Source organism: Brienomyrus brachyistius, chromosome 18 (genome assembly GCF_023856365.1).
Source record: "Brienomyrus brachyistius isolate T26 chromosome 18, BBRACH_0.4, whole genome shotgun sequence".
Lineage (NCBI taxonomy): Eukaryota > Metazoa > Chordata > Actinopteri > Osteoglossiformes > Mormyridae > Brienomyrus > Brienomyrus brachyistius.
This window is the reverse complement of record NC_064550.1, coordinates 1,069,176-1,095,291: the sequence shown is the minus strand read 5'-3', so window position 1 is coordinate 1,095,291 and position 26,116 is coordinate 1,069,176. Positions and strand designations below refer to the sequence as shown.

General features: G+C 47.8%; 1 protein-coding gene across 4 annotated transcripts; it reads right to left on the bottom strand.

Moving 5' to 3' along the window:
- Positions 1 to 344: 344 nt before the first annotated feature.
- On the bottom strand, positions 345 to 24,822 carry agap2 (ArfGAP with GTPase domain, ankyrin repeat and PH domain 2). 4 transcript variants are annotated; one of them, XM_048983923.1, is made up of 19 exons: positions 24,686 to 24,822; positions 23,764 to 23,981; positions 8,624 to 8,682; positions 8,063 to 8,323; positions 7,714 to 7,855; positions 7,492 to 7,626; positions 7,107 to 7,228; positions 6,868 to 7,023; positions 6,232 to 6,315; positions 6,030 to 6,134; positions 5,657 to 5,816; positions 5,381 to 5,488; positions 5,113 to 5,250; positions 4,773 to 4,832; positions 4,294 to 4,445; positions 4,115 to 4,205; positions 3,768 to 3,990; positions 3,400 to 3,676; positions 345 to 3,152 (listed from the first exon to the last, which is right to left on the bottom strand). In XM_048983923.1, exons 2-19 carry the CDS (start codon positions 23,924 to 23,926, stop codon positions 2,946 to 2,948), a joined length of 2,643 nt encoding a protein of 880 aa, XP_048839880.1. In that variant the 5' UTR covers positions 23,927 to 23,981; positions 24,686 to 24,822; the 3' UTR covers positions 345 to 2,945. The 4 variants fall into 4 exon arrangements, with proteins under 4 accessions (XP_048839880.1, XP_048839879.1, XP_048839881.1 ...); XM_048983922.1 differs by lacking the exons at positions 23,764 to 23,981; positions 24,686 to 24,822 and adding an exon at positions 13,895 to 16,505 and having other exon boundaries at positions 8,063 to 8,148; positions 8,236 to 8,323; XM_048983924.1 differs by lacking the exons at positions 4,773 to 4,832; positions 24,686 to 24,822 and having other exon boundaries at positions 8,063 to 8,148; positions 8,236 to 8,323; positions 23,764 to 24,554.
- Between the last annotated feature and the right edge of the window lie 1,294 nt (positions 24,823 to 26,116).

The following is a 26,116-nucleotide window of genomic DNA, read 5'->3' as shown; positions in this document are numbered from 1 at the left end:
AATTTGTTTCCTTGAAATCCACCTGTAATGCTGTTGCTTACGTTGGCAGTGTTTGGGGCACCCACATTAGAAAGTGCACCAGCTTTAGAAAAACACAATCTTTACCGAATTTGCAAGAATCAGAAGCGAATGACAGAAGTCGTTTTACTGAAAACAATAGCAAAAGCTAAAATTAAAGTAAGACCGCATCAGGATGCTTTCCTGTGCTTCCTTCATTGTTTTTTAGCTCCCCAATGCTAACTCTCAGTCCTGTTGAATCTTATCAGTGTTTCAAGTGCTATCATATACTGAACAACAGCTTAAAAAGTGATTAATTCCTCATTCAAATAAGATGTAAGGCCCAGTATGTTTGTATAAACTTTATTCTGTTCCCTTTGATGTTATTACAGTTCCACATAAAAATGTCAAAGAAAAGAAAACTTTCTTTATGTACTGGTTAGTCAGAAACACAGAAAGACCAAAATATTAAGAGGCCAGTTCCCAGAGCTCAGCCTACCAATTCCATTAACCACAAGAGGGATTATATGACAAATCTGTTGCCCTTACAAACACTTTCAGGTAAATGTTTACGGGAGAATTTGCTGTTTAACATCTGACCCAAACATCAGACATGTGCTGCACGGGAGTTTCTATGCTGGTGGCACATGAAAATTCACCATGTTATATCTGATAAAAGTGTTTGACTGTGAAGCTGAGCTTTCCTGCTGAGCCACCTCATACCGTCAGGAATGCAGGCTGCCGATTCTGTCTGCTGTGGCCCCTGGACCGTGTTTCATCCAAGGTGGAATGTGAGGACGACCCTGTTGTGGTCGCTTTGATCCTTCGCCTCACCCCCAGGTGGCGCAGTAGTGCTGTTCCCATTCTGCAGTGGTTTCAGGTTTAGAATCCTGACCCGGTTTACATGTTTTGTCTGGGTGGGATTCCTCCCAGAAAGCAAAAAGATGCTATTTAGGTCAACTTGAGACTGTTGTTTGAGTGTCTTGTGATGCCCTGGCACACAGCAGGGAGTGACCTGTCCCACGGTGTTTGGGGTGGGGCTCCGCAATTGATCAGAACAAATGTGAGGACTAAGGTTATGATTGACAGACAGTATATTCAGCGATAAGACCTAAAATCGTCATAAAAGAAATGTTAACATTTTAAAGGAACAGTGATCATCATAAAAAATATCAAATTGAAAAATCACTAAAAAAAACTATTACATCAGATGCAAATTTCTGAATAATGAATCAGACCAGTTTACACAGATACAAACAAGCTCTAGATATCCGTACAAATTTCATTACATACAAGTACATTGTTGTAAATACATTACCAATAATCATAACAACATTTAAACAACAATATCATTATATAGCTATACATCTCTTGTTTATCATTTGTAGCCTAATTATCTTCAATAGACTTTAATATAATTCGTCTACAGTTCTGTGTACTTACAATTTAGCTGTTGGATAATAATTATCGTAATACTGAAAATCGTGGCCACTGACACCAACTGACAGATGAAGCCTATGGGAATCGTGCACTGCTGCTCATCTCAGCACTGCATGGTGTGAAGATCACACTGATTCACTTCTCTTCCTATATTTTTTTTGAGTATCTTTCTCCATTGATGAATGGGTAGGATAGTGGAGAGGCTCTGCAGAACACAACTATTCTACACTGACTCTGGGTCACACGTTTATTACTGGGCTTCTAAAGCTCGGAAAATGTGGGATATCTTGCTTTTTTAAAGAGATTCTTTCTTACAGTTGTCATATGCCATTTGCCAGACATACCGTCTTTCTGTCACTTCATATGAACATCTGGATTGTTATTTAATCTATAGCACCAGAGTCTACCGGGCAGTGAGACATTTTCTCAGCCAGGTTCTCCAGAGGTTGCTCCGATGTTCCACGAAACATCACGCCATCAGTTTTGTATCCAGGCAGGACACAGGCAAAGTCCAGGTTCAGTAGAACTCCCGGTCTCTTGCTGAAGTGGAGACTTAGAAGCAGAACCAAATCAGCGATACCCACACGTCGCCCACAACCCACCAGCAGAGAGATGCTGTATTAAGTTCTGACCATCTTGTCCATTCGCTGAGGCTCTGCTTTTATATTTTTTATATTCAGTATAAGAAGGAACTGAGAGTGTGATATGAGGTCAAGGAATCTCCAGACACTTACTGCTGGCTAGATGCATAGTCTATAATCCTGTGCTTATCACACAGCCAACCACATCCATCCCCATGGCTAATTAGCTGAAGGCTGGGCTTGAGCTTCCAGGTGACATTCTGCAGAATCAAGTGACCTTTCACTAGGAGGCTGTTCAGTGTCCAGGAGTTGCAAGTGAGAGAGGCCTGGTTCAGCCTGATTCTGCTCTTAGGAGCATAGCTGCAGAGCCTTAGGGGCTAAACCCATTTTTTTTAGAAAGATTGTGAGAATGCAGAGAGCTGCCAGGTCCACTGGGACATGGTCCACTGCACATTATTACCTAGTCCTCTTGCCCAAATGATGGCAGCACAGTGAGGAGTACACAGAAGAGGTGTCATGGGGCACACCCAGGGGTGGAGTCATGGGGCACACCCAGGGGTGGAGTCATGGGGCACACCCAGGGGTGGAGTCATGGGGCACACCCAGGCATGTACAATATAATTCTATGGTAAGGAAATAATGAGTAAAAAAAACATATTTCTTCATGGATTGAATGTACTAGAGTCCAAGTGTTTTTCTTTTTCACTTGATTTTGCCATCTTATCTCACTCGTGTCTCATCTGTAGCTCCTACACACACACACACACACACACACAGTTATGAGGGGGAAATGAATTTTAAACCCACTGACATATAAAATCCCCACTATGAGTGAAGGCTTCAATTCCACTTCAGAGGCCTGTATCTGTGTCTGTGCTTATGAGAGTGAATTTGACCCTAGTTTGCAATAACCCAAGTCAGCAAGGGCTAGGAAACCCCTCTCCTAGAACTGGCCCGACCCAGGCTGGCGGTGCTGCTCTTGCGGGGCGGACCAGGCACAGGGACAACGAGGGGGGGCTCAGGAGGGCAGCCATGCTGCAGCAAGATGTCAGCACACTCCTGGCTGTTAGATAGATGCGCCATCGTCAGGGCAGTCTGGCCCTGGGAATCCTTCGCCATCACGTCACTGCCGTACTGCGGAGAAAGCGGGAGAGGGGTGGAGTGACTTCGCCGCTTGAAAATCTAAACGTAGATTTCCAGTTGTGATTAAGAAGCACATTCCTGAAGGTGAGTCACATTAAAATTGTGAGTTAGTTCAGCCCATGCATGCTCTTAGCAACATCATAGCTGGCGATGGAGCACCATCAGAATGAATCAGGATGGATAAAGGCCAAGTTCCAATCTGAAGGCCTGGACTGACACCAAAGAGAGGCTTTCTCACCCAGACCAGCAGCTGTGTCATCACAACATTGCCCAGCTGACAGGCTGTGTGGAGGGCGGAGCCCTGGTCGGATGTGGATTCGCTGGGCGGGACTGTGTTGATCTCCTCCTTAGTACTGTGGGCGAGGAGCAGGAGCAGCTTGGGAAGGTCTTTCTCCTTCACAGCAGACAACAGCCTGGAGTACATTGTCGCTGGGGAGTCCTGGGCCGGTGCAGGCAGGGGGGCCACGAAGAGCCTCTGCTCGTACTTGGCTCGGATCCATGATTCCCTCTCCTCCCTGGGACATGGCAGAAACTCAGTCCAGGCACAGATGAAAGGCTGGCCAGCTCACTGGATGCCCACCCCCCCCACACTCTCCCTGCACTCACCGGCTGGCCTCCGGCGTGGGCTTCCGGCGACCCTTGGTGCAGCTTTCCCACACACTATTGGCCATGTGGTTCCCAATGGACGTGAGCACCAGCGTGAGCTCGCGCGGCCAGTCGTCCAGGTCCAGTGAGCGCACGCGTGACAGATGTGTCCCCAGGTTGCGGTGGATCCCGGAGCACTCGATGCAGATCAGTGCGCCCAGGTTGAGGCTGGCCCAGGTAGGGTCTATGGGAGGGACCACAGAAGAGTCAGGAGAACAGGAGTCACATAAGCAGAAAGGGAGCAGGGGATTAGGGAGGAAGGATGGAGAGGCAGAGATGGAAAGACAGAAATCAGGTCACACACTCACTGGGGGCGTTGCAGTCCACACACAGACCGTTCCCCCGGGCGTTCCTGATGGCCTGAATGGCTACCGCCTCGCTCTGGCTGCTCCTGCGTGCCTGCAGATCACACACACATGCACATCAGCTTGTGCAAAGCCTTTCTCCCTGGCCGCCCAGCAGCAGGTTATCATGGGCAGCCACTTGCCTTGTTCTTGCTGCTCTCACAGGACTGCAGGCTAGCCAGAATCTGGCTCTCAATGGCTTGCACCCAGGAGTCTCTCTCCTCCTGGCTCTGGGCCTCGAAGTGCCACGTCTGCCCCGTGCTGGCCACGATCATGAAGTCGGAGTTCTCCTCCTCTGTGGTGAGATGACGCACAGGTTGAGGTGACCCGCTAGACTGAAATGTGCCAGGAACTGCTCCACCTCTGAAAATGGAGCCTTCGCCCGTTCAGCCAATCACACACATGCTTTTACGATCCTTCTGCATGTTTGTGTCTGCATGCAGGGGGAGGTACGATGGAAATGAGGGGCAGGGGCCAACGGGATGAATGTTACAGACGAAGGGACTGCTTCAACAGCCGACCCCATGTATGTCAGACTGATGGACACTTTGCAAGCACAGCGAATGCAGACTGACACACCGACACGGTCTGTGGCTTCCCATGTCACCCTGGGCTCTGTTACCTGTCTTGTAAATGTTTCTCAAGCTACCAAAGCTTTTTAATTTCCACATTTTGCGCTTGGCTGCAGAGCAATAGGTTAGCCATTATCCCAGGAAGGTAGAGGGCAGACAGAGGAAGAAGAGAGAGAGAGAGAAAGACAGAGGTCATTGAAAAGGGAAAGTCAAGTAGGACAGGCATCAGCTGTACAGTCAGTGAGCAGTGGGGTAGATGATCCAATGATCTTTTTCAGGAATCTGCAAGAGTGTCCCTAACAGATAGAATCGCTGCTTGGACTTGCAGGAACCTAAGTCCAAATGATAGTTTTCAGTGTGCTCATTCTCATGATGCAGTTAGTTACTCACCCTCAGCTTGCCCTATTGTAGCGTCACCTTTCTGGGTCATGCTCTTCTTCCTCCTGTGCTTCTTTCTGTCAGACATTGGAGAAGGTGGGGCATGGTCTTTCGGAGTGGGGGGGCTACTTACGCCTTCGACAGCAGAATCTGATGGAGGACGATGAACACACACGCTTACAATGCGCTTGGGTCTTCCGTTGGTATGCAGTGTCAAAAACAGAAGTATAACGAAAACATGCAGCAGAAGGACTCTGCGCTGAAGCTCTGAGGGACGTACCCACGCTCTGGGCCTTATTGGACAAGGAGGACGGACAGCGTTGCACCCCCCTCTCTCCACGTGGAGAAACAACACCCCCGCCCGCCTCATCCACGCGCAACAGGCCGGCTGGCAGAGAGTCACAGGAAAGTGCAAATGAGAAAAATGTGAGCGAAACTCGTTCCCACTTTATCTGAAATGTTTGTGAATTCTACGAAGCATTTCTTGCCAAAATGATGGCACTGCCTTCTCAGAACCCCCCTCTTGGACTCCTGTGCATTTCAGACTGTGACTCACCAGAGGTGCTACCCTCGGGCCCTGGGGTATCTTTCACCATCCCGTTGAGGCCGGGCGAGGGTCCACAGGAAGTGACAGCACGGGGCGGCCGCTTGCCCGGCACCTTCACGGTGACTCGGAGCAGGTCCACCTCCTTCCCATGGACGTTCTGCATGTAATCCTGCAGGGTTACACGGCATGGTGATTCACACGACTTCCGTGTCTTACTGCTCTGTCGGGATGCCACCTAGAAGGGTGCTTCATTAGGATGCTTAGTATCTAGACACTAGTGCAGATACTGTCAGGGATCCAGATGGCTGGTTTCTCATGCCGGGAGGCTGGGATGCTCAGGGTCTGCTTGTAGACGGATGCCTTCCCTGAGGCCCTGACTCACATTGTGGCTCGAGTGGTAAGACAGCATGCCGTTGTTGCTCAGGGTCACATATTTCTTCTTCCACTCTTTGTTGAGGGAACTTCCACCACGCTTCCACAGAACGCTCTGGAAGGTGAGGACAGACGTTAGGTGTTTATTAGCGCATTCTCTGGCTCGTTGCAGGAAGGGTGGGCAGCGGGGTCCCCAGGGACCCCACACCGACCTGCTTAATGGGCATGGCCCTCCCACCGGCTGCGTCCCCCTTGCTGTCCACGCTTCTCTTCTCTGTGTCGCTACCCCGCCGGTTCTGGGGAGGAGGCATCATTACACTGTTACTCTGCGGAAGCTTCTGGAACTAACCACGAAGAAGGAGTAAGGAAAGGGGGAACTGGAAATGGGGCTCAGCCACCTACATCTCAGACTGGGCCTGTTCTGCAATTAAACGGTTTCACTCGAAGGAAAAAGTGATTCTAACAGATACACGTTATCAGCTCTGCTGGGGATCCATCTAGGGGTTTTGTTGTGGGTTTCCTGAAAACAGACGGGCTGACAGCGCAGCCTTCCTCCTGCAGCTGTAGATCTCCACATGCTGCTTCTGTAAGTTGCTCCTATAAGTGTTAACACTGACGGAAAGGAGCTGCTTTGCCTGCCCCGAGTTCGCCTTACTGTGATGGTTTGTGTGTAATGTTGCCATCCTGAGGCCATTTGGTGTTATTGCAGTGGGCCAATCTGGGGAATGAGGCCAGCTATTCTCAAGCTGATTCCGAATCAGAGCTGAAAACACTGATTCATAAATAACATCAGGCTAAATGGACCTTGTGGTTCTGAGCCCCCAGAGCAGGCTACACCCAGGGCTAACCGTGAAGAGAGATGTCCGGCGCCGGGGGGCATTCCGCAGGGGCCCTGGAGTGGCATTTCCAGCTCCATCGGTGCCCCCCCGAATCTCCTTGTGGCTGACAACAGGGGTCGAGGGCAGAGATGACGAGTAATCACTGCTCTGGCCTCCATTGCTGGCCTGTTGGATGGACAGGGGGACACTCAGTGAAGAAATGTTCTCCGACCACTTCCTGCACAGTAAGAGCTGCTTCACTGCCTCACCTGCCCAGGGAAGGCTCCCGACACTGGCGTGGAGCCCCCAGAATGACTGGGGGAGTTGGGCAAGGATTTGCAGGCCAGCTGGGAGGCTAGCTGCTTTTTGTAGGCCACTATCTTCTGGGCAGCTGTGACACAAGTGGACATTTAGTAAGGAACAATTCATAATTTACTGAAAAAAAAAACGATCTGGACACAATGGCAACTGTGACAAAGACAGATATGAACTCGGAGAATTAACTGCAATCACCATTCCCATTTAAGGAGGTGGTGAAGATACGAAAAACTAATTTTGTGGGGATGTGACACCTTTACTCAATGGTGCCGCACAAATTCAAATCAAATAAGAGCGAATTAGGTTATTGATGTGTCTGCAAAGGCCGCCAGTCACCCTCTGTGAAGACCCGTTCCACGTTGAGCCCGTAGGTGGCACAGGTCTCGTAGTAAGCACAGCGGCGCACATCCACACACAGTCTTCTTGCTCGTGCGTCCTCAATCGTCCGCGGGTTGGTGCTGCTGATCTTGTCTTAGGTGTGGAGACGGATCTGTCACTCATTCACGGCCGCGCCAAGCAGACTGCACCCCCGCCGCCCCTCAGTAATGCCCGGCTTACCCTGTGTCCCCACCACAATCAGAGGGACCTCTGCCATGTTGCGGTGGCTGTTCAGCTGGCTGTAGTTGTTATATACTTCCTGGAAGCTGGCGTCATTCTCCAGGCTGAAGACCAGAATGACAGCATCCAGCCAGTCGCTGAACTGCAGATGTTAGCAGATAAGATGGGTGGAAGGAGGTGGTTAGGGTGACATAACCAAGTTCACTAGGAGAATGGTATAAATAGACCAAATATTACAAGCTGAAATCCAAGAAAGAACTCAAGATGCGCTGGCAAACGACTTACTGCCACTAAAACTGAACACTGCGTGAGATAAATTCCCTAAAACTGTACTGCGGACTGCACATACTTGGGCGTTTGGGGGACCGCACTCCTCCCGGATCAGTAGCAACTGGCTCTGCCCCTCAACCAGCACTTCCTTCTTGTGCCTTCCCCCTAAGGTACAAGTCAGAGAGGAGCGGGTCACAGTACACATCACATGACTGAGGCCAGTAGCACATGTGTCAGTGTGTCGAGGTGAACCTTCAGGGGACTCCAGCGGAAGGTAGCTGCCAGTTATATATCTGTTCACCAGTGCAGAATGGCCACTGCGCAGGCTACCCAGAACCCCCTGGGAAAACACAGAGATGAGGGTGTCTCACTTTATTTGTATAAAAAATATACAGACAACACTGAAATAACCCTGTGCGTGATATATTCTCACTGCGACAAACACTCTCACATGAACTGTAAATATCTCCTGTGGACACAGCACAAGAAGAACAGGCATGAAATAGACAAACAGAGGCTTAAAACGGAAGGATATAATGAACGAATGGCAGACATCAGCAGACAAGTAACAATCACACAGTGGACGCCAACAGACCACATAAATATGGAGAGAACATGAACACTCAAGAGAGTCTTTTACCAGTCGGAGCTCTGGAACTGAGCGACTCAAGGTCCATTCCTGGCTGTTGGCACAGGCCGCTGGAAGATGGGGTCAGGGAGAGTCATGGGGGGAGGGTAGAAAACAAGAATCCAAAGAAAATTTATCTGTTAATAACATCTACTAACGGTGTGGTGTTCTTGTCTCTGGAAGAGAGCATTATTAGTCCCATCAATAGCAGTGACGTATCGCCTCATCTAAAGGCTGGACGTCTCCGCGTTCTCAGAGGAAGTTGCCCAGATTCACTTTTTTACTCAAGCGATCATATCAGCTCGTTGGCTGAAACTTGACGGATGAGCAGGGTGCTGAGGGGAGTGTGAGTCATCCCGCTAGACGGCTCCAGCGGCGAGTGCCGTCCCTCTCTAGCGTGTCGGAAAGGACGGTGTAGATGCAGGGTTGCCCAAGGTCACCCTGGCACACGCAGCGATGGAGGCGCCGCTAAGATCATTTCACGGCCCCCAGGAGCCTTGCATTTTAAGACTGTGACAGCTCCGCACGTGATCAATGAGGCCCGCCGGGCGCAAGCAGGCAGTTCGTCCCAGCCACACACCTAAATACGTTCACTGTGGCTGATCGGTGTGTGATATAAAGCAGGCAAAAGGGAAAAATAAATGTGCTTCTTTTTAAAGGCGGTCAAAACCATTTTTATGCGCAATTTCATTCTTGTTCCAACCACTTATAACAAATTACAAACTCACTGGGACCTGGTGCCTCTGCCAGGCAGTACAGGCCACACAGCTAAAGAAAACTGCCAGAACATTTGATATTTTTATAAACTTTGCTATCTCAGCGTTTTTTGTGAATGCGGGTTAGCTACTGCTAAATGCAAAGGAAAGACCCAATAAATTCAGAAATAGACCTGTGTGTTATATGCATCCACCATGGGGCACCTGCATAAAATCGCACGTAAGACACTTCATCAAGATACATGTGCTGCACGATATATCATCTTGGCATTGTCATCGCAACGTGATTATGCGTAATCTCCTCGCATTTTCAGCACCGCTTTGTGTCTGTTGACACGTCACCCAGCAACACCACCAACATATTTGACACACTGTTAGTAGATGATAAGTTTTATTTGGCTGTAGTTTATTTTGGGTAATCGTTTTATAAATATCACAATATTACTCGTGGTAATTTCACATATTGCGATGTGATATCATGCAGCCCGATTTATACCACTGTGTGTGACGTGCAGCTCCCTACTCACCCCAGCTAGATGGGGTGTATCGCAGTTATAGGGAAGAGCTCTACATGAAATAGGCTCATGCTAACAGACACACAAACTACCGTTACACTGAAGCCTGAACGAAATAACGCTAACTTGTGCTCCAGTAAACATGCTAACTTGCACGCTAAGAAATGCACTAATGCCTGCATTTACTGTCACACTAACATGCGCTCCAGCTAACAAGCACCCAAACTAATGGCTATGCTAACAGGTACACTAACGAACAAACTAAAATCTGTGATAACTGGCACACTAATGTGTGCTTCAGCAGGCATACTTAAGGGTCTACTTACACCAGCCAATCCCTAATGTACTTGACAATGTTTGACCAGCAAAGTCCAGTTCATTTGACCCGTATGATTGCTCGGTACCATGGGCCAGAATGGTTCAGTCAGACTTGGGCGCGGTACACATCTCGTGTGACTGCTCCTTATACGTGCAGCACGATTAAATGAAAATCGTCGTGTTGCATACTCGATAAATACGTAAGAGATCTGTGTGTCATCGTGCTCAAAATGACAGCAAATGAGCCACAAAATAAGGACATTAATCATGAATTCCATTGTGCTGTGCGATAGCGATTTTCTGCCTATGCATGACGATGATAAAAGTGTGCATGGACCCAGAAGGTTAAGTGCGATGTGAGCGCAGAACAGCGGGGGACTGGTGAGGGCGGGCAACCATGCTCGGGCACAGTGCAGAGCAACCGGGCCAAGTATGAGTACGCCCTAATGATCAAGCAAATGACTAGCGTGAACCACAGTGCTAACTGGTACATAACATCGCCTTCAGGCCCTAAGGGTTACATATTAGTGTCCTCCACATCCTAGAACAAGAGACTTAAAAATGAGAGAAGGATGAAAAGGGGCTATGTTTTTGTATGACCCTGAAAACAGAGGATCATGGTGAACAGGGTTATAAAACACACAGAAAATCAACAGATATAAAAGTACGCAGATAAAGATTCAGATTCACTTATACGGAGCCATTCGCTTTTACAGCTCCCTTCCATAGGGACATTATGGCCAGGGAGTCGAACGGCAGTTTTTAAAGTTTTGCTAAAAAATCAGCAAGGGCATCTTAGTGGGGTGTCTGATGCGTATCACTTCTGAACAGCTTGAAAAAAAGCAGCCCCTCCCCCCCCCCCCCAATGGTCTGAGCCACCGCCCATAGTCCGGAAACCAGTTACAGGGTGCAGCTCCGGATCCGAACCATCTCTTCGGATGGGGGGCACTACTCGCACACAGTCCTCCACGTGCAGACAGCTTCTCTCTATCTCAGTTCAGATGGTGTCAAAGGGTGCTTTATCAACACTACTACATCCGGACGGGTGCCAGAGCAATCAGACAGTGTGATCTTTATATTCCGGGAGTCACGCTTGCATCCGGACCAACTCTCTACAAAGATATACTGTGTAGCCGTCATATCTAAGTGGCATCAATAGAGGCTGCTTTCTACTCCCCTTAGAAGAGAGAAGGGGAGACTCCATCCTGCACGGCCATTTCTCTATCCGTCCCTGTCTCTCCCTTCCTCTCCGTAACATCAGCCACTGTGAGACAGGCATCGTTCGTGGCCCTCACTGTTGCCAAGGCAACCCTCCCTCCAGTCACCACTGCGCTCCAGTTCCACATACAGCCATGTAAATAAATCTTGTGCAATCAGATGCACATTGATACATAAACATATTATGCACATTTAAATATGGAAAGCAGCATAACATGAAGGCAAAATGAACAAAGTGTATAAATCCTCCGAAATCCAAGTCAGCATTGTGGCACATTAAAAAAAAAAAAAATGAGCAAAGGGTTTTTTTTGGGGAGAATGGGGGTGCTGGAGACCAGCACCTCCTCGCTATCATAAATGTCATAAAGATTTCACGGGAGATCAGCGGAACCCATCCCCCCTGCTATTTCTCAGCACCAGAAGGCAGTCAGATCCGTGCGCGGCTTCAGTCAATTATTTATATTACACTTATACTCGACAAATTATTCAGCACTTACAGCTACCAGAGACGCTTATTTGTCACTATCTGCGGAAACATTACTAGAGTGGCACAGAGCTCCATATGGACTCTGACCCCCTGGGGTTTAGCTCCCCCTGCTGGGAGGAGGACTGCAGGGTGAGCTTCAGGGTTTGGTCTCCATCTGTTACTTCCACATCCCTCTTATTTCACCTCATTGACATCTCTCATGAGGCTCTCATTTCACCCTGTCTATCATTCTCGTTAGGCTGTGATTACGGGCGGGCAGTGCCCAATTTGAACAGTGGTGCCCACCCATCATACCCAAATGCACACCCCAGGATGACATCCTGGTAGCGACGCAGTCTACCTGTTAACCACTGATTACCCTGTATCTTTCCCATTAACCTCTGATCTACTTCTCTTACTCTGAAAAGGTAAGAGATTTCCCTTTAATCTCTGGTGTTACCCTTCTTACCTCTCACTGTCATTTTTTTCTAGCTGCCATATGCTAAAGAATATCTGAGGCTTATGTTAGATGGTAAAGAGTAAAAGTTGTGAGAAGGTGCATTTTTCGCATTAGTGTCTACTTGACATTCTGGACCCTTCTACCGCATATCGCAACAGCTTTACGTTGGTGGGAAGCCTGGGAGAATCATCAGGCTCACACCTCCAGCACTGTGTGCTTGGCCGCTGCCTTGGATCTCGAATGTTCTGCATGTGTGAGCTTCCCCTGGACGCTCTAGGTTTCTCTCATAGACCGAAGACGTAGTTAAGGTACACTGGCATCTCAGAATTGCCCTTAGTGGGCGACTGGGTGTTTGTACCCCATGGTGAACAGGAATCCCCTCTGTCCCCTGTGCACCCTGGGATAGGCTCCAGGCCACCTGGATGGAAAGTAGATGAAGGATGCAACAACTGACCTCACTTCTGGCATGTAATGAGTTAAAAACAAAAACACAGGCAGTGGAATGAATCAGGCTGAGAAATTCCCCAGTGGGTTAGAATATGACATGAAATGCACAGAGGGAACAAAATCTGAGCAAAAAAGACTCGGGCAAATGTGAGAGAAAACACAGTGGGTGGGGCATCAAAGACAGGTTTAAGGCACCGGCTGCATTCTCTACCATTTTCATTGGTCTTCTGCAAATTTTCTAAGCTGAAAGGAAGAACAGAAGAGACGGAAATAGAAGAAGCATGGAAGGGGTGGACTTTGAGGGCCACAGAGAAGGCAGCTAGAAAAGAACACACAACCTACATGTACAGTCTCAGTGAGGACCCAGTACCTCAACACTGCCTGTACAGCTCCCTGCAGTCTCAGTGATGACCCAGTACCTTAACACTGCCTGTACAGCTCCCTGCAGTCTCAGTGAGGACCCAGTACCTCAACACTGCCTGTACATCTCCCTGCAGTCTCAGTGAGGACCCAGTACCTCAACACTGCCTGTACAGCTCCCTGCAGTCTCAGTGAGGACCCAGTACCTCAACACTGCCTGTACAGCTCCCTGCAGTCTCAGTGATGACCCAGTACCTCAATACTGCATGTACAGCTCCCAGCAGTCTCAGTGAGGACCCAGTACCTCAACACTGCATGCACAGCTCCCTGCAGTCTCTTTGAGAATCCAATACTCCAATACTGCATGTACAGCTCCCTATAGTTTCAGTGAGGACCCAATACCCAATTATCACCCAGTACTTAAGACCTGCATCTATAGTCCTGATTCACGTGAGTCATATCAGCCAAGAAAGCTACGTGAGAACAGCAGGATCTGGCTGTCATGTGGTGTAATGTCTGCAATGTTTGCTGTTAAATCGGTGCTGCCAAATCTCCATACTCTGCAGGTGTTAAGACATCTCTGAGTGTGGTGCATCAGCCTGATAATCATCCTGAGTAACCCTGCTCAGTGTAACACACACAGGCTCCTGGGGTGCACAGGTGAGTCACGACCTCACTGCAGGTGTCACTTATGAAGAAAATGCAACAGCTGTCTGGATCCTGCAGGTCCTGGAGCTTTGAGGCAGATTCTGATGGAGACAATGAGGGTAGACAGATTCTTACCTTCCTCTTCGCTCGATTCCCGCTGCACAGAGCCGTACATGGGGCCAGCTGGGACGGGCGTGCTCTTGGTGAAAATCCCACTAATGAACTTTAACATCTTGCGGTCACGTGCCGAGGCTCTCTGTGCCTGGCCATATGCTGGGGTGGTTCCTATAGTAGGTCCCATGCCCATCAGAGCCTGGCCCTCCTTGCCTCGCCGGAGGTCTTCGGACAGGATGCGCAGGTCGCTGTTATCCAAAGTGCGACTTTTACCTTTACGAGGAGGCTTAGGGATTGGCGTGACTGGGGTTGGGAGTGAGGCAGACCCGGTCTTCAGCCTCTCCGTCCTGGGGCTCCCCCTTGTGGCAGCCGCATCAGCATCCTCAGCCCCTTCAGCTCTTCTGTGCGGAGCTCGGGCCTTCCCCTCTTCCCCGGTCCAGGACCCTCGGCTGGGCACTAGGACCGGGCTGAGGGGGGACCTGGCCTCCGCTTTCTCCTTGCGGTCCAGACTCTTTGCGGACTTAGAGATGCCTTCCTTCACATCCCATAGCTCCCGCGGACTCACAGTACCACCAGAGGCTTTCTGTAGGGACCCTGACCGCTGACCAGAGCGGATGGGAACGCTGCTTCTGGGGGAGGGCTTAGGAGCAATGGTATCGACAGATTTCCTCATTTGCGGAGCCGCTCTGGACGTCTTACTGTCTGAGGATTCTTCTCTGTCCATCTCTCCCTCCTCTGCAGTCCATCTGGTCCTTACCTCATCAGTGTCCTTCACAGGGGTGGAAGGAAGCACTTTGGGACGGACCACTGACCTCTCCTTTGCTTTGGGGCAGCCATCATCCACAATGGACCACCTGTCTTCAACTACCCTGGGGTACGATCTGTCTCGGCTCTGGGGCGTAGCCCACTCTGTCCCTGGCTCAGTCGTAACTTCGTCTTCCTCCAACTCTGTTTCCTCTTCATCATCCTGTTTCTTCTGCTGTGCCAGCAGCTCCCAGTCCTCCCATCCCTCGCCTTCCCGGCTCCCTGCTGCCGCTCCCAGGATAGAGCTCTTCGTGTGCTGCACCCCATCATCTCCCACCGACTCGACTTTAACCAGGGTCAGGGAGATGAGGTAGGTGGTGCGCCGCTGCAGACTGCCGGATTGGCTCATGTGGTCCGCTTGCAGTGGACAGACCATAGACCATAGGTTGCAGCCAGATAGGATGGCAGTATCTATAATTACTTGAAAACGATCAATAAATTCAGGCGATGGCCAGTCAGCGATGAAATGGACAGAGTGTAACAGATAGGCAGCGGTACCTCTTCAGGTTACGAAGGCAGAGTTTCACTGTCCACCGCAGAATCAGTTGATGGAGCTAAGCCTCACACAGAGGTGAAAGGTTCTCTGATGAGCAGGAGGGCAGATTCTTGCCTGACTTCCTTGTGGAACTTGCTTCTGGACGGAGATGTCCTTCTACTATCCCTTCTCATTCTACTCTGGCAATCTGCCTGGAACCGGCAATAAATCTACAGACTATTCGGCGCTTCTCTCTCTCTCTCTCTCTCCTCCATCTCGGAAGAAGCCAGCGGCGAGCCACGTTCTCCGCTCATGACAACAGCCCGCCTTCTCGCGTCTTTGTTTTTCAATGAAAATATCGCGGCTCAATCCATCAGCCACATGTCCCCAGGGCCGTCAGTTAACAAGGTGCAGGCACTGTTCTTCTACAACCTGTCTTGCTGATGTGACATTCATTTATTTTCTTTTCCACTAATGTTATTTCCGTCCCCCTTGTTTACCTCATTAATTAGACTGCCTTTTTTTTGTCCTCGCGTAAAACATGGTGTGACGTTTAGCTGTAAGTCCACAGTGCAAGACAAGAAGGTATAAAAGTGAGAAGCACAAAGAAAGCTGCGGCACACGGAGTCGCACATGGAAGGCGGCACCACCTGCAAGGGCTGCCAGACGCCGGTGGAGAAGCCGGCAGGTGTAGCTATGCGCAAGCAGGTTTCCCGGCCGACTCACCGGAAAACGGTCATCCGTATGGCCAGGGAGAAAATGCCAGAAGGGGCGGTGGCAGCCAGATCAGGGAGTCCCGCTCACACACCATGCAAAAGGTGGAGCTGTGCTACGCCACTCCACACCTCTCAATCCGACGGCCGGAATCAAACAGGTTCAAGGTGGGGAGCTGGGAGCAGAAAATGGCCCCTAATCCTGGCAAAAAACGGAGAAGGTGCAGACAATGCCGCTTCACGGGGGGCTTGAGTGTCTGTGGCACCAGCACCTTTGAAGTGAGCGAGCCAGTAAAGCACGGCAATAAAATCAGCGTGGCTGTTCCCCTTGTTTGCACATCCCCCTGGACACAGTCCTCCAAGCTCACAGGTACGTTGCAGGTACAGCCCCTACCTCCGCCACGGCTGGCCAGCAGCAGCACTGATCTCGCAGTCTTCCCGGTGCCTTTTCTACATCTGACTCCCCATCCTCAGCAGGAAATAACGGCGAGGAAAACCCTTTCGGCGCTCCCCTCTTTCACGCTTCCTCTCTGGCTCCCTGCCCCTCCGCCGAGGCACTCTCCCACTCGCTGCTCCCTCCCCCTCCCCCCCGCCGTAAAGACAGAGAGCGGCGATGCGTTGCAGGGGAAGGCAGCATATAAGCACAAAAAAAAAAAAAAAACGTGTGACCCGGTGATGAAGCACAGCGGAGAGCTGGAGGTGGGGGGGTGGGGGCATCCAAAAAATGAAAGGGGGAGGTGAGCAGAGCAAATTGAGGGAAACCAAGAGAAGAGGAGAGAAAGAGAGGGAGAGGAAAACGGGGAGGCTGGCTTGACCCTCTTCTCTGCAGCAGCAGTGGCAGCGTCTGCATCCGTCGCAGCCCGTCGGTGTGGCAGCAGATGCAGCCGCTGCGTCTCCTCAGTCTCACAGCGCAGCTCAGCGCGCTTGTTACCAAGGTGCCGGAATCTTCCGGGCCCCCGCTCTATGACAACACCCCTCCCCTTCTGCCAGCTCTGCCTCTCCCCCATTTTCTCCCCCTTCCTGCTGCTGGTCCCTCTCTCTCTCTCCCTCTCTCTCCCTCTCCCTCTCTCTCCCTCTCTTCCCTCCATGTGTTTATTGATCTGTTAGCCTGTGTTTATTAGCTGAAACAGTCAGACATTCGCACACAGTGCGGAGAACCAGCTGTGAAGCATCACATTATGGTGCATGGGAAAATTTGCCGAAAAACGGAAGGCATCAGCTGCGGAAAATCCGATTCGTGAAGCAACGTTTAAAGGGGTGAAGCATCCTTTGTGATCCTGGATCCATGTATTCCTACCAAGCCTGATCATGCTGCCTTTCCAGTTACACCTTATGTTTAACTGGTAAATCCTAGACCTTTACTGTATTGTGGTGTGGTCTTTCCCATCCACGTTGTCCCTGGTGTGCCCTTAGGTAATGCCCCTCACCCTCCCCCCCCCCCCCCCCCCCCCCCCACGACCCACAAAAAACACCAAAATCCACAGCAAGGGGCAAAATGAGGGTGATCATGACTTTCACTATGTAAGCCACCCACAGACAGCACAAGAACAGGGGGTTTGGCGCCACATGCAGTAAGTGGCCGATTCTCTCCCAACGTGACCCTCTATCAAACCATCACACCACAGCACACCCATAATCTTCTGTACATGAAGGAAGGCAGCATCCTCTCACATTGACTGAACTGTGGGTTGCCGGTATTTGGGTGAGTTTATATGTGAGCAGTACCAGGCGTGTCATTCCTGCTCAACTCAACAAATATTTGGTATCTCAACAAATGGTCCACATTCAACCACCATACTCACTTAATTCAGAGTATGTAACAAATAAATATATAAAGTAAATATAATCTTATATTATTTTGTGACAATGTATTGATGAACGCTTAGTATATATCGTCAAAAATATTAAATAAACGAACCATTTGTTGTTTAAAATATAAAATGCAAATCGAATGAATGATTAGTGTCATTGATTGAAATATTTAATTTAAATAAAGGAAGCTCAATAATCACTCAGTGCACTGTATGTTACCTTTGTATAATTCACACACTTCTGAAATTGTTCAATTCAACAGTTATTATTATTCAGCTATAACACTTACAGTTAGAACACAAAGAAACAGGAAATAGAAACCAAATGGGAAGCAATAAAGAACTTGCTAAATTATAATTAAATAAGTAAGACATCTGCAAAATGTTGTTACTATTGTAGCAATACCAAAATTGATATTTTTTTCTAATTTGAACTAAGCTTACATTTCTTTTGAGTCAGAGGTACATGTGTTTTTCTCAGGCACAAATTCATTAAGCAAAATGGCACGTTATCTTAAAGCAAGTTACGGAGTGTCACGGGTTCTGCTGCAGGATCAATGACATTTCCAGGGCTAAAAGCCTGACAATTCGAAGCTCAATAAAACCTTTAAGACAAAAAAACACCATTCTGTTTTGTTTGACGCAAAAGGAACCTAGAACTTTCAAATGACACAATGAAAGTGACAATATTTTTATTACCCCCTGAGATTCTGGGCCTGTAGCAGGATCACCAGTATGGAAATTCATGATGTCTGCTAGTCTGTTGTGCAAACCTCCTGAGAGATTAGAGAAAGATGCCAAGTGCAGTTGTAGTGTATTGCGTAATGCCAAAAAGGTACGTGTTAAATAAAAACATAATTGGAATCAGGCCAAACCTTATATATCCACATTTTATCCAGGTGTCCATGTGTTACCATTGCAAAGATACAGGCATCTGAAAATAGCCAAGCAAGCATTTTTGGAAATGACGGAAAAATCTCACAGAATCTCAAGCCAATGTAACTGCTAAACTATCTGATCTAGGCCAGAGAAATTCTGGATTTTTCATATGGGCCCAGAGGCAAACAAAATGTAACAAAATGGTTCAATTCTGAGATTATCGAGCGTGAAACATTTATTGATTTGAGCCTGAATGACACAGGTATAATCCCTTACTGTTTTTGTGTCTTACGTTATAGACATCCTGCGTTATAGACATCCTGCATTATAGACATTCTGCGTTATAGACATCCTGTTTTTTAGACATCCTGCATTATAGACATCCTACGTTATAGACATCCTGCGTTATAGACATCCTGCATTATAGACATCCTGCGTTACAGCCATCCTGTGTTACAGCCATCCTGCATTATAGACATCCTGAATTATAGACATCCTGCATTACAACCATCCTGTGTTTTAGACATCCTGTATTATAGACATCCTGCATTATAGACATCCTGCGTTATAGCCATCTTGTGTTATAGACATCCTGCATTACAGCCATCCTGTGTTACAGCCATCCTGCATTATAGACATCCTGCATTATAGACATCCTGCATTATAGACATTCTGCATTATAGACCCCCCCATATAGAAAGCACCAGTCTGGCTGTGGCTGGCTGGGGCTACACCCCCCAATGCATGAACCAAGGATTCACACACACTACTGGCTTATTCTGGAGACTACTATCTTCTCTGACATCCCTCTGTCCTGCCTGCCCCCCTCCCCTCCCCCCCCCCCCCAAGACGCTCTCATTACCATGTGACTAAACTGCCCCGATTAACCCTGCTCCCCTCGTTTAGGTGGATGCTGTGTGACCTCATCCCAGGGGCTGGTGCCTTTCTCAGTGCCGGTCCTCAACAAAAGCAGCAATGCAAACCAACGGTATGACAAGGGACATGCCGTGATGCATTGATGATTGCCATAAATAGAGCCCTCTGATAGCCCCGACTCTCCCCCCTAGCATGTAGAGCTGACTTACAGCCGACTAATCAAGGGCTGCTGGGGTTTGGGGCTATGGGGACACATTCGGCATTGAGTTACTTGACTCATCTGCAAGTCAAATGGTGCATCTATGAGAAGCTCACATCCTACAGAATACAGAGCATGGCAGGCGCTCTACAAAAGTCACTGTGAAGAGGGGCATTACATTCAGCACAATGAAAAGTCACTGTGAAGAGGGACACTGCATTCAGCACAATGAAAAGTCACTGTGAAGAGGGGCACTGCATTCAGCACAATGAAAAGTCACTGTGAATAGGGACACTGCATTCAGCACAATGAAAAGTCACTGTGAATAGGGACACTGCATTCAGCACAATGGAAAGAACTTTCATCTACAGCAAAGAACTGTAGCTGTAGTTGTACCCAGGGGTTATAATCAGAACCAGAGAAGAGGGGAAGTCAGGTACAAAGAAATAAAAAGGAATATAAAATACACTAAGAAATCTGATCAAACGTTCATTTTATAATTTGATAAGGATATTGTACATATTGCATGACTAATTCGTATTTGCATTTTTTGAAAAATAACATGTAAATGAAACTTACAAATGCATCAAAATGGCTTATTACTACAAGTAATACTTTTGCTTATTCATTTGTAATGTGTCCCAGAAAGTACATTAAAATCCTATCTTATTCACAGACTGCTTCTCACACATGTCTTGCCTCCAGCAAAGACTAACTAGTAAGTGAAGTTCTGGCAGCAGTACGGCAAGCGAAATGAGTCAAAACACAAAAACTCAAGATAGAAATCAAGGCATCATGTAGGAATACCCCATCCACTCAAAAAATGAATGTTAGGTCACAGTACCGAATGAAACCTTATGTTAAAGCTGATGCAAAAACATGATTTGGACATAAGGAGGCAGAGCTTGGCTATATCCAAACCCTAGTTGTACCCGTCTTTCGGCAATGACATGCCAGCACGTCACCCCAGCTTTGTGCAATGAACACCGAGGTACATCTGAGACACTGGGGTGAGTTTACGCTGCTTTGCATGTTTCTGGGTAGATAGCCCCTCCGCTCTGTGCTTCTTGCCTGAACACAGGAGGATGTGGGTTCCTGGCTGACTGACAAGTGGCAGACAGGAAGTGGCTCGTCACGCAAAGTCAGGTCCCCAGCAACCCTTCAACTGACTACTGATGGCCCATATGTTTCGCCTCTTTACAGCGTGGCACATTAACTCCCGGCAACCGGACCGGTGCCGGATCGACAGGTTAACGGATCTCTCAGAACCAGAGGAAGGTGCTGGGGAATATCAGGCTGCTACCGTTTCTCAGAGCGGTACAGGAAGCGAGCCGCTGATCTTATCTAGGACTCAGAGAGCCCCGTCACTGCGCAGGTGTCTTACAAAACAAACACACACTGTGACCAGGGACAGCTAAGACCCTCCCCAATTATGACAATAGGTTTGTCAAAACCAGCTGTACTGTGTACTTGGTACATTTGCTTGTTCCTCATCCAAAGGAATTTCATAATTTTATCACACTTCTTACAGAAGCACATCTTTCTGATGTCCGCGAGGGGGAACCTGCAGCCGTCCCATGGAACGTCGCAGAACATCGAGGCCCTGGTCGTGTTATGTGCTCCATACCCCACACTTCTGTTTCTCCTCAGCATGATATAAATAATAAAACAGCATCGCTGCTCAGCTGTGCTCCTATTCACGGTAGCGTGGAACTGGCTTTTGTGGCTTATCATGAGTCAGTGCTTCTAATCATAAGTTTTTTTTTACTGTCTAGCGTGTCCAGCTTTTTTTAGTTCAGGTCATAAACACTCGATTTAAAAAATACAAATATGGCAAATTACATACTCAAGGAGCCGCACTATATTAATAACGCTGCACGCGGCTAGGAAATTCCGCACAGTGCAGCTCACTATCAGCAGCTCGACGCTATCCAAGCAGCTATCAGCTTGCCCCCCCACCCACCCCCAACTACGCTCTGTTAGGGAGCCCAGGCGGTCACGGCTCTGAGGGTGGGGCCAACTATCCGGAAAAGCAAGCAGAGAAAAATCTAAGAAAGTTCAGGAAAGGTCTTAGAAGAAAGATTGGGAGATGGATCGGGGACAGGTCAGGGGACATCCAAATCCAGCTGAAGGTGTGGAGCTTCCCAGAATGAAATCTATAGATATTCAACTGGTCAGGTGTCCCCTGAGATCAACTGCAGGCTAACAGTTTTGCCTTTGCCCGGGTTCTGACAGTCGCACTGTATTTCGTTCTCTCATTGCTCTGGCCATCTAACCAGTGGAGCTGGTTTCCCCCTTGCAAGGAACTGTAGGCTGATTTCCAGTTACTGAGAGTTTTGTCGCTTTCCCCCAAGTGTTTCAGTTCCCTCCTGTGTAGTTTGGGGCGTGAGTTTCTCCTGACCCCCTCTCTCTGTGTGAGTGCGGGTTCCGATCATCTCTCTGTGTGCGTGCGGGTTCCGATCAACTCTCTAGCTGTGAGTGCAGGTTCCAATACCCTATCTCGGTGGGAGTGCAGGTCTCGATCCCCTCTCTCAGTGAGTGTGTCCCGCCATCCCCACATTTGCTCAGGCTTATGGACCTTTGCTTACGTCCCTGACTTCGATCCACATTTAGTGTATTGGCTTCCTGTTTGCATGCATCTGGGTCACCTGTTCCTAAACTACACCGTGACAGCAATCCTGCATTAGGAAACTGCCTATGGAAGATGGATGGATGGATGGATAATTAATGCATTTTTAAAAAGTGAAAGGCAAAGTGTAGAGAACAGTAATAGCTGCCCTTTGTCTTAAGTAACTTCTCAACATATTAAAATGCCTGTTGTATTTTTGTACCCGTATGAGACAAAACAGCTACACATTACAGCAGCTGGTCTCCTTACTAAATATTCCTAGAGTCACAATGATGAGTTGCAAGTTGCACAATGACTCCCCTCACAGCTAATAAGGACAAAACCTGAAAAAGCCATTTATATTACTGTAAAAAAAACTTAAGAGCCTTGAAATCTTTAATTAAAAGCTTAATTATATATGCAGACATAGGTGAACCTGAATAACCCAAAATATAGGAAATCCTGCAATATGGACCAAATTTAGATCATACAATAACTGTGATTGTTAAGGGAGGTCAAGTACCCAGAAGAGTGCAGTTCAGGTTAGTCAGGAAGTGATGCGAACCGGGCAGTGCGTCAGCCGGCGGCTCAGTACGCACTCCCACAGCCACACACACCCTCACACACGCTCCAGCGCCTTGGACGGCTGCTACGCCAGTGATATCGTTCTGGTGGAGGCATTTACTCGAGTCTGTGATCCTGTCTACCGGAAAACCACATTGAGCGTGAAACGAACAGATTACAGAGGGCTAATCGTGCGACAGTAACCTCTGCCCAGTCAATGTTTTTTTCTATATATATATATATATATATATATATATATATATATATATATAAATTAAGAGACTTTTTAAGCTTTATGTTAAAACAAATGATTCCTGCAGAGGGACATTCTGGCCTCAGGTTGCCCAGCTGGCGCCCTTCACCATATGACTGCACATGGCCAAGCCTGCATGACCTGATTCCAGCCCCCCCACCGCCACAGACCAAGGATGCATTGCCCGATCCCCCCCACTCCCCTCCACCTCCCCTCCATCTCCCCATGTATGCCCGACCCACGTGCCAGGGCCATGCTTCTACTTGACTTCTGTCAGGCGGAAACAGCTCAGGAAGCTGCTAAGTGCGGTCTCCATCACGCTCTCCTTCTCAAAAACGAGCTGACGTGCTTGAACAATTTCCTCCATCTTTTGAAAAAGTCTCAGTTCGAAGCAAAAAGCAGCACACGAGCTAAGCCTGAGAGACAGGATCTCACACACGCATCACAACTATTAGACGGAGACGATTTAAATGAAAACCGGGGATTCGGCTTTGTTTAAAGTAATAGAGTCCTGGATACAATATTACATGGTCCAAAATATTGAGTAATTACAGCAAGTTAAAACATCGAGGTTAACAGCTGCCAGAAGGGAGCGTATGCTATCATTGGGTCTAATTAGTAATTAAAACGACTTTAACATAAGCGTGACGGTGTTAAAAACGCGAGTCGGCAATTTCATGATAGGTGCCCTTAATGGGGGGAGCTCACCTTGGAGGCTGTGCAGGAACACTTTGAGGCCATTGCGAAGCTGCTGGTCACCCACCCGTTCCAGCTGTTTGAACAGTCTGTTGATGGTGTTTCTCACCGTGTCGTGCCTCTTCACCTCCGCACGGATGGCGCTCGACTGCGCCAGTTTATGGTTGTTGTTCATCTCGATGTCTGTACTGGAGCGCTCTCAAAACACAAATTACACCTGCCATCCATCCCTGGCAAAAAAAATACTATATAGTACCTGCAAAAAACCCGAAAATCTGTGCGAATTCAAACCCGTCCAGCAGGACTGAAGACGAAAGACACCGTAACTTTCATAAGTTTGTCTCTTTGAAGCCACTTCCTGATGTGAAGCGCTGACAAATGTCTGTTGGGCTGTTTCTGCTTAGATCTGACACCTGATGCACAGTCCCACAATCCTGTTAAAATGTCACCAGTCATTTTAGCCACATATTCTACCCCCACTGTTATTTTATGCATGACAAAATGCAGCGAAAAATACACCGAGTGTATTTCTAAGGAGATCTTTTAATTTCATTTTGAGCTGAAGATGTTACGTTTTCAGTCACTGTGCTATTTTTCAGAACGGGATCACCTCAATATAAAACAAAAAACGGCAACCCTCCGTCACTGCGCTATTGCATTCATCTAGTGTCACAAATATCAGCCCATATAGTTATAGTTTTGTGAGACTGGTAAGCAAACCGAAATTGTTTTTAATTATCGGTACAGGATATTTAACTAAAATGTATGCATAAAAAAGAAACGGTCTTGTAAACATTTTTTTTTCGAGGATCATTTAGTTACAGTACATAACCAGCATGTGTGGTAACTCCTGTGCAGCCCTGCTTTATTTATGTCATTATTATTATTATTTCACATTAGTAAATAACTACTAATTATCCCTCCATTTTCCTACCGGTCAGTGTCGCGGGGGTCTTGGACCCTTTCCCAGACACCACAAGGCTGGGGTACACCCGGGACAGGATGCCAGTCCGTCACCGGCTATAAGCACACATAGTCTGACACCTTGATCAGTGTGAGTTGCCAGTAAACCACCCTGAGCGTCTTTGGAACCCGGGAGGAAACCCGCGCGACACTGCGCACATGCGCACTGCACAGGCACTCGAGTGAGACTCGATCCCGCAACCCTGGAAGCATGAGGTCATCGTGTCGCCCTCTGGAACTGTAACAACAGTAGGCTATAAAAACGGGTCCATACAAACATTTAACGGATATCTAACGAGAGTTTAAGGGTGCTGCTAGAGATTTTGGACCCCATAAAGCACATCATATTGGGTCCCCAATTCAGAACAATGCAATTAAGTTTTTAAGAGCCTCACTCACTAAGGAGTGCTTGAACCCTCCTAACTCCCGCCTTACAGTTTATTCCACTCAGGTTGAATGATTTGAAAGCAGTGGCATAATGATAAATACTATTCTTACATAACACCACAGGGAAAGATGCAATGTAGGACATGGGACGCCTCAGACGTATTAGCCAGCCACAGTCCGTGCTCTGTCGCCCCCTTCTGGAAACTCCAGCACGTCTGTAGAAGGCTTAGGTTTTCTAAGTCATGTAAGGCTTTTATCCTGGAACATTTTTCATACCTTGAAGCATTATTTACTAAATTAGCCATTTAAAACTGGGTTTTCTTTAGTTTGAAAGTTTAAAGCTACGAAATATGTGCAAATGAAGGGATATTAAAAATCACACATCCAGACATCAGATCCAGTGTGTATGTTCCAGGATGTCGGTAAGTTGTATGATGTCTGTGCTGTAGTCGATAGCCTTTAAGTCAGCAAGACACTTTCTGAAATTTATGCCAATTTTAAATGTATGTGATACAGATACTGACATTGACACTGTGTGTATGTGATACAGACAGTGATACTGACAGTGATACTGTGTGTATGTGATACACTGATACTGCCAGTGATACTGTGTGTATGTGATACACTGATACTGACAGTGATACTGTGTGTATGTGATACACTGATACTGCCAGTGATACTGTGTGTATGTGATACAGACAGTGATACTGACAGTGATACTGTGTGTATGTGATACAGACACTGATACTGCCAGTGATACTGTGTATATGTGATACAGACAGTGATACTGACAGTGATACTGTGTGTATGTGATACAGACAGTGATACTGACAGTGATACTGTGTGTATGTGATACAGACAGTGATACTGACAGTGATACTGTATGTATGTTATACATTGATACTGCCAGTGATACTGTGTGTATGTGATACAGACAGTGATACTGACAGTGATACTGTGTGTATGTGATACAGACACTGATACTGACAGTGATACTGTGTGTATGTGATACACT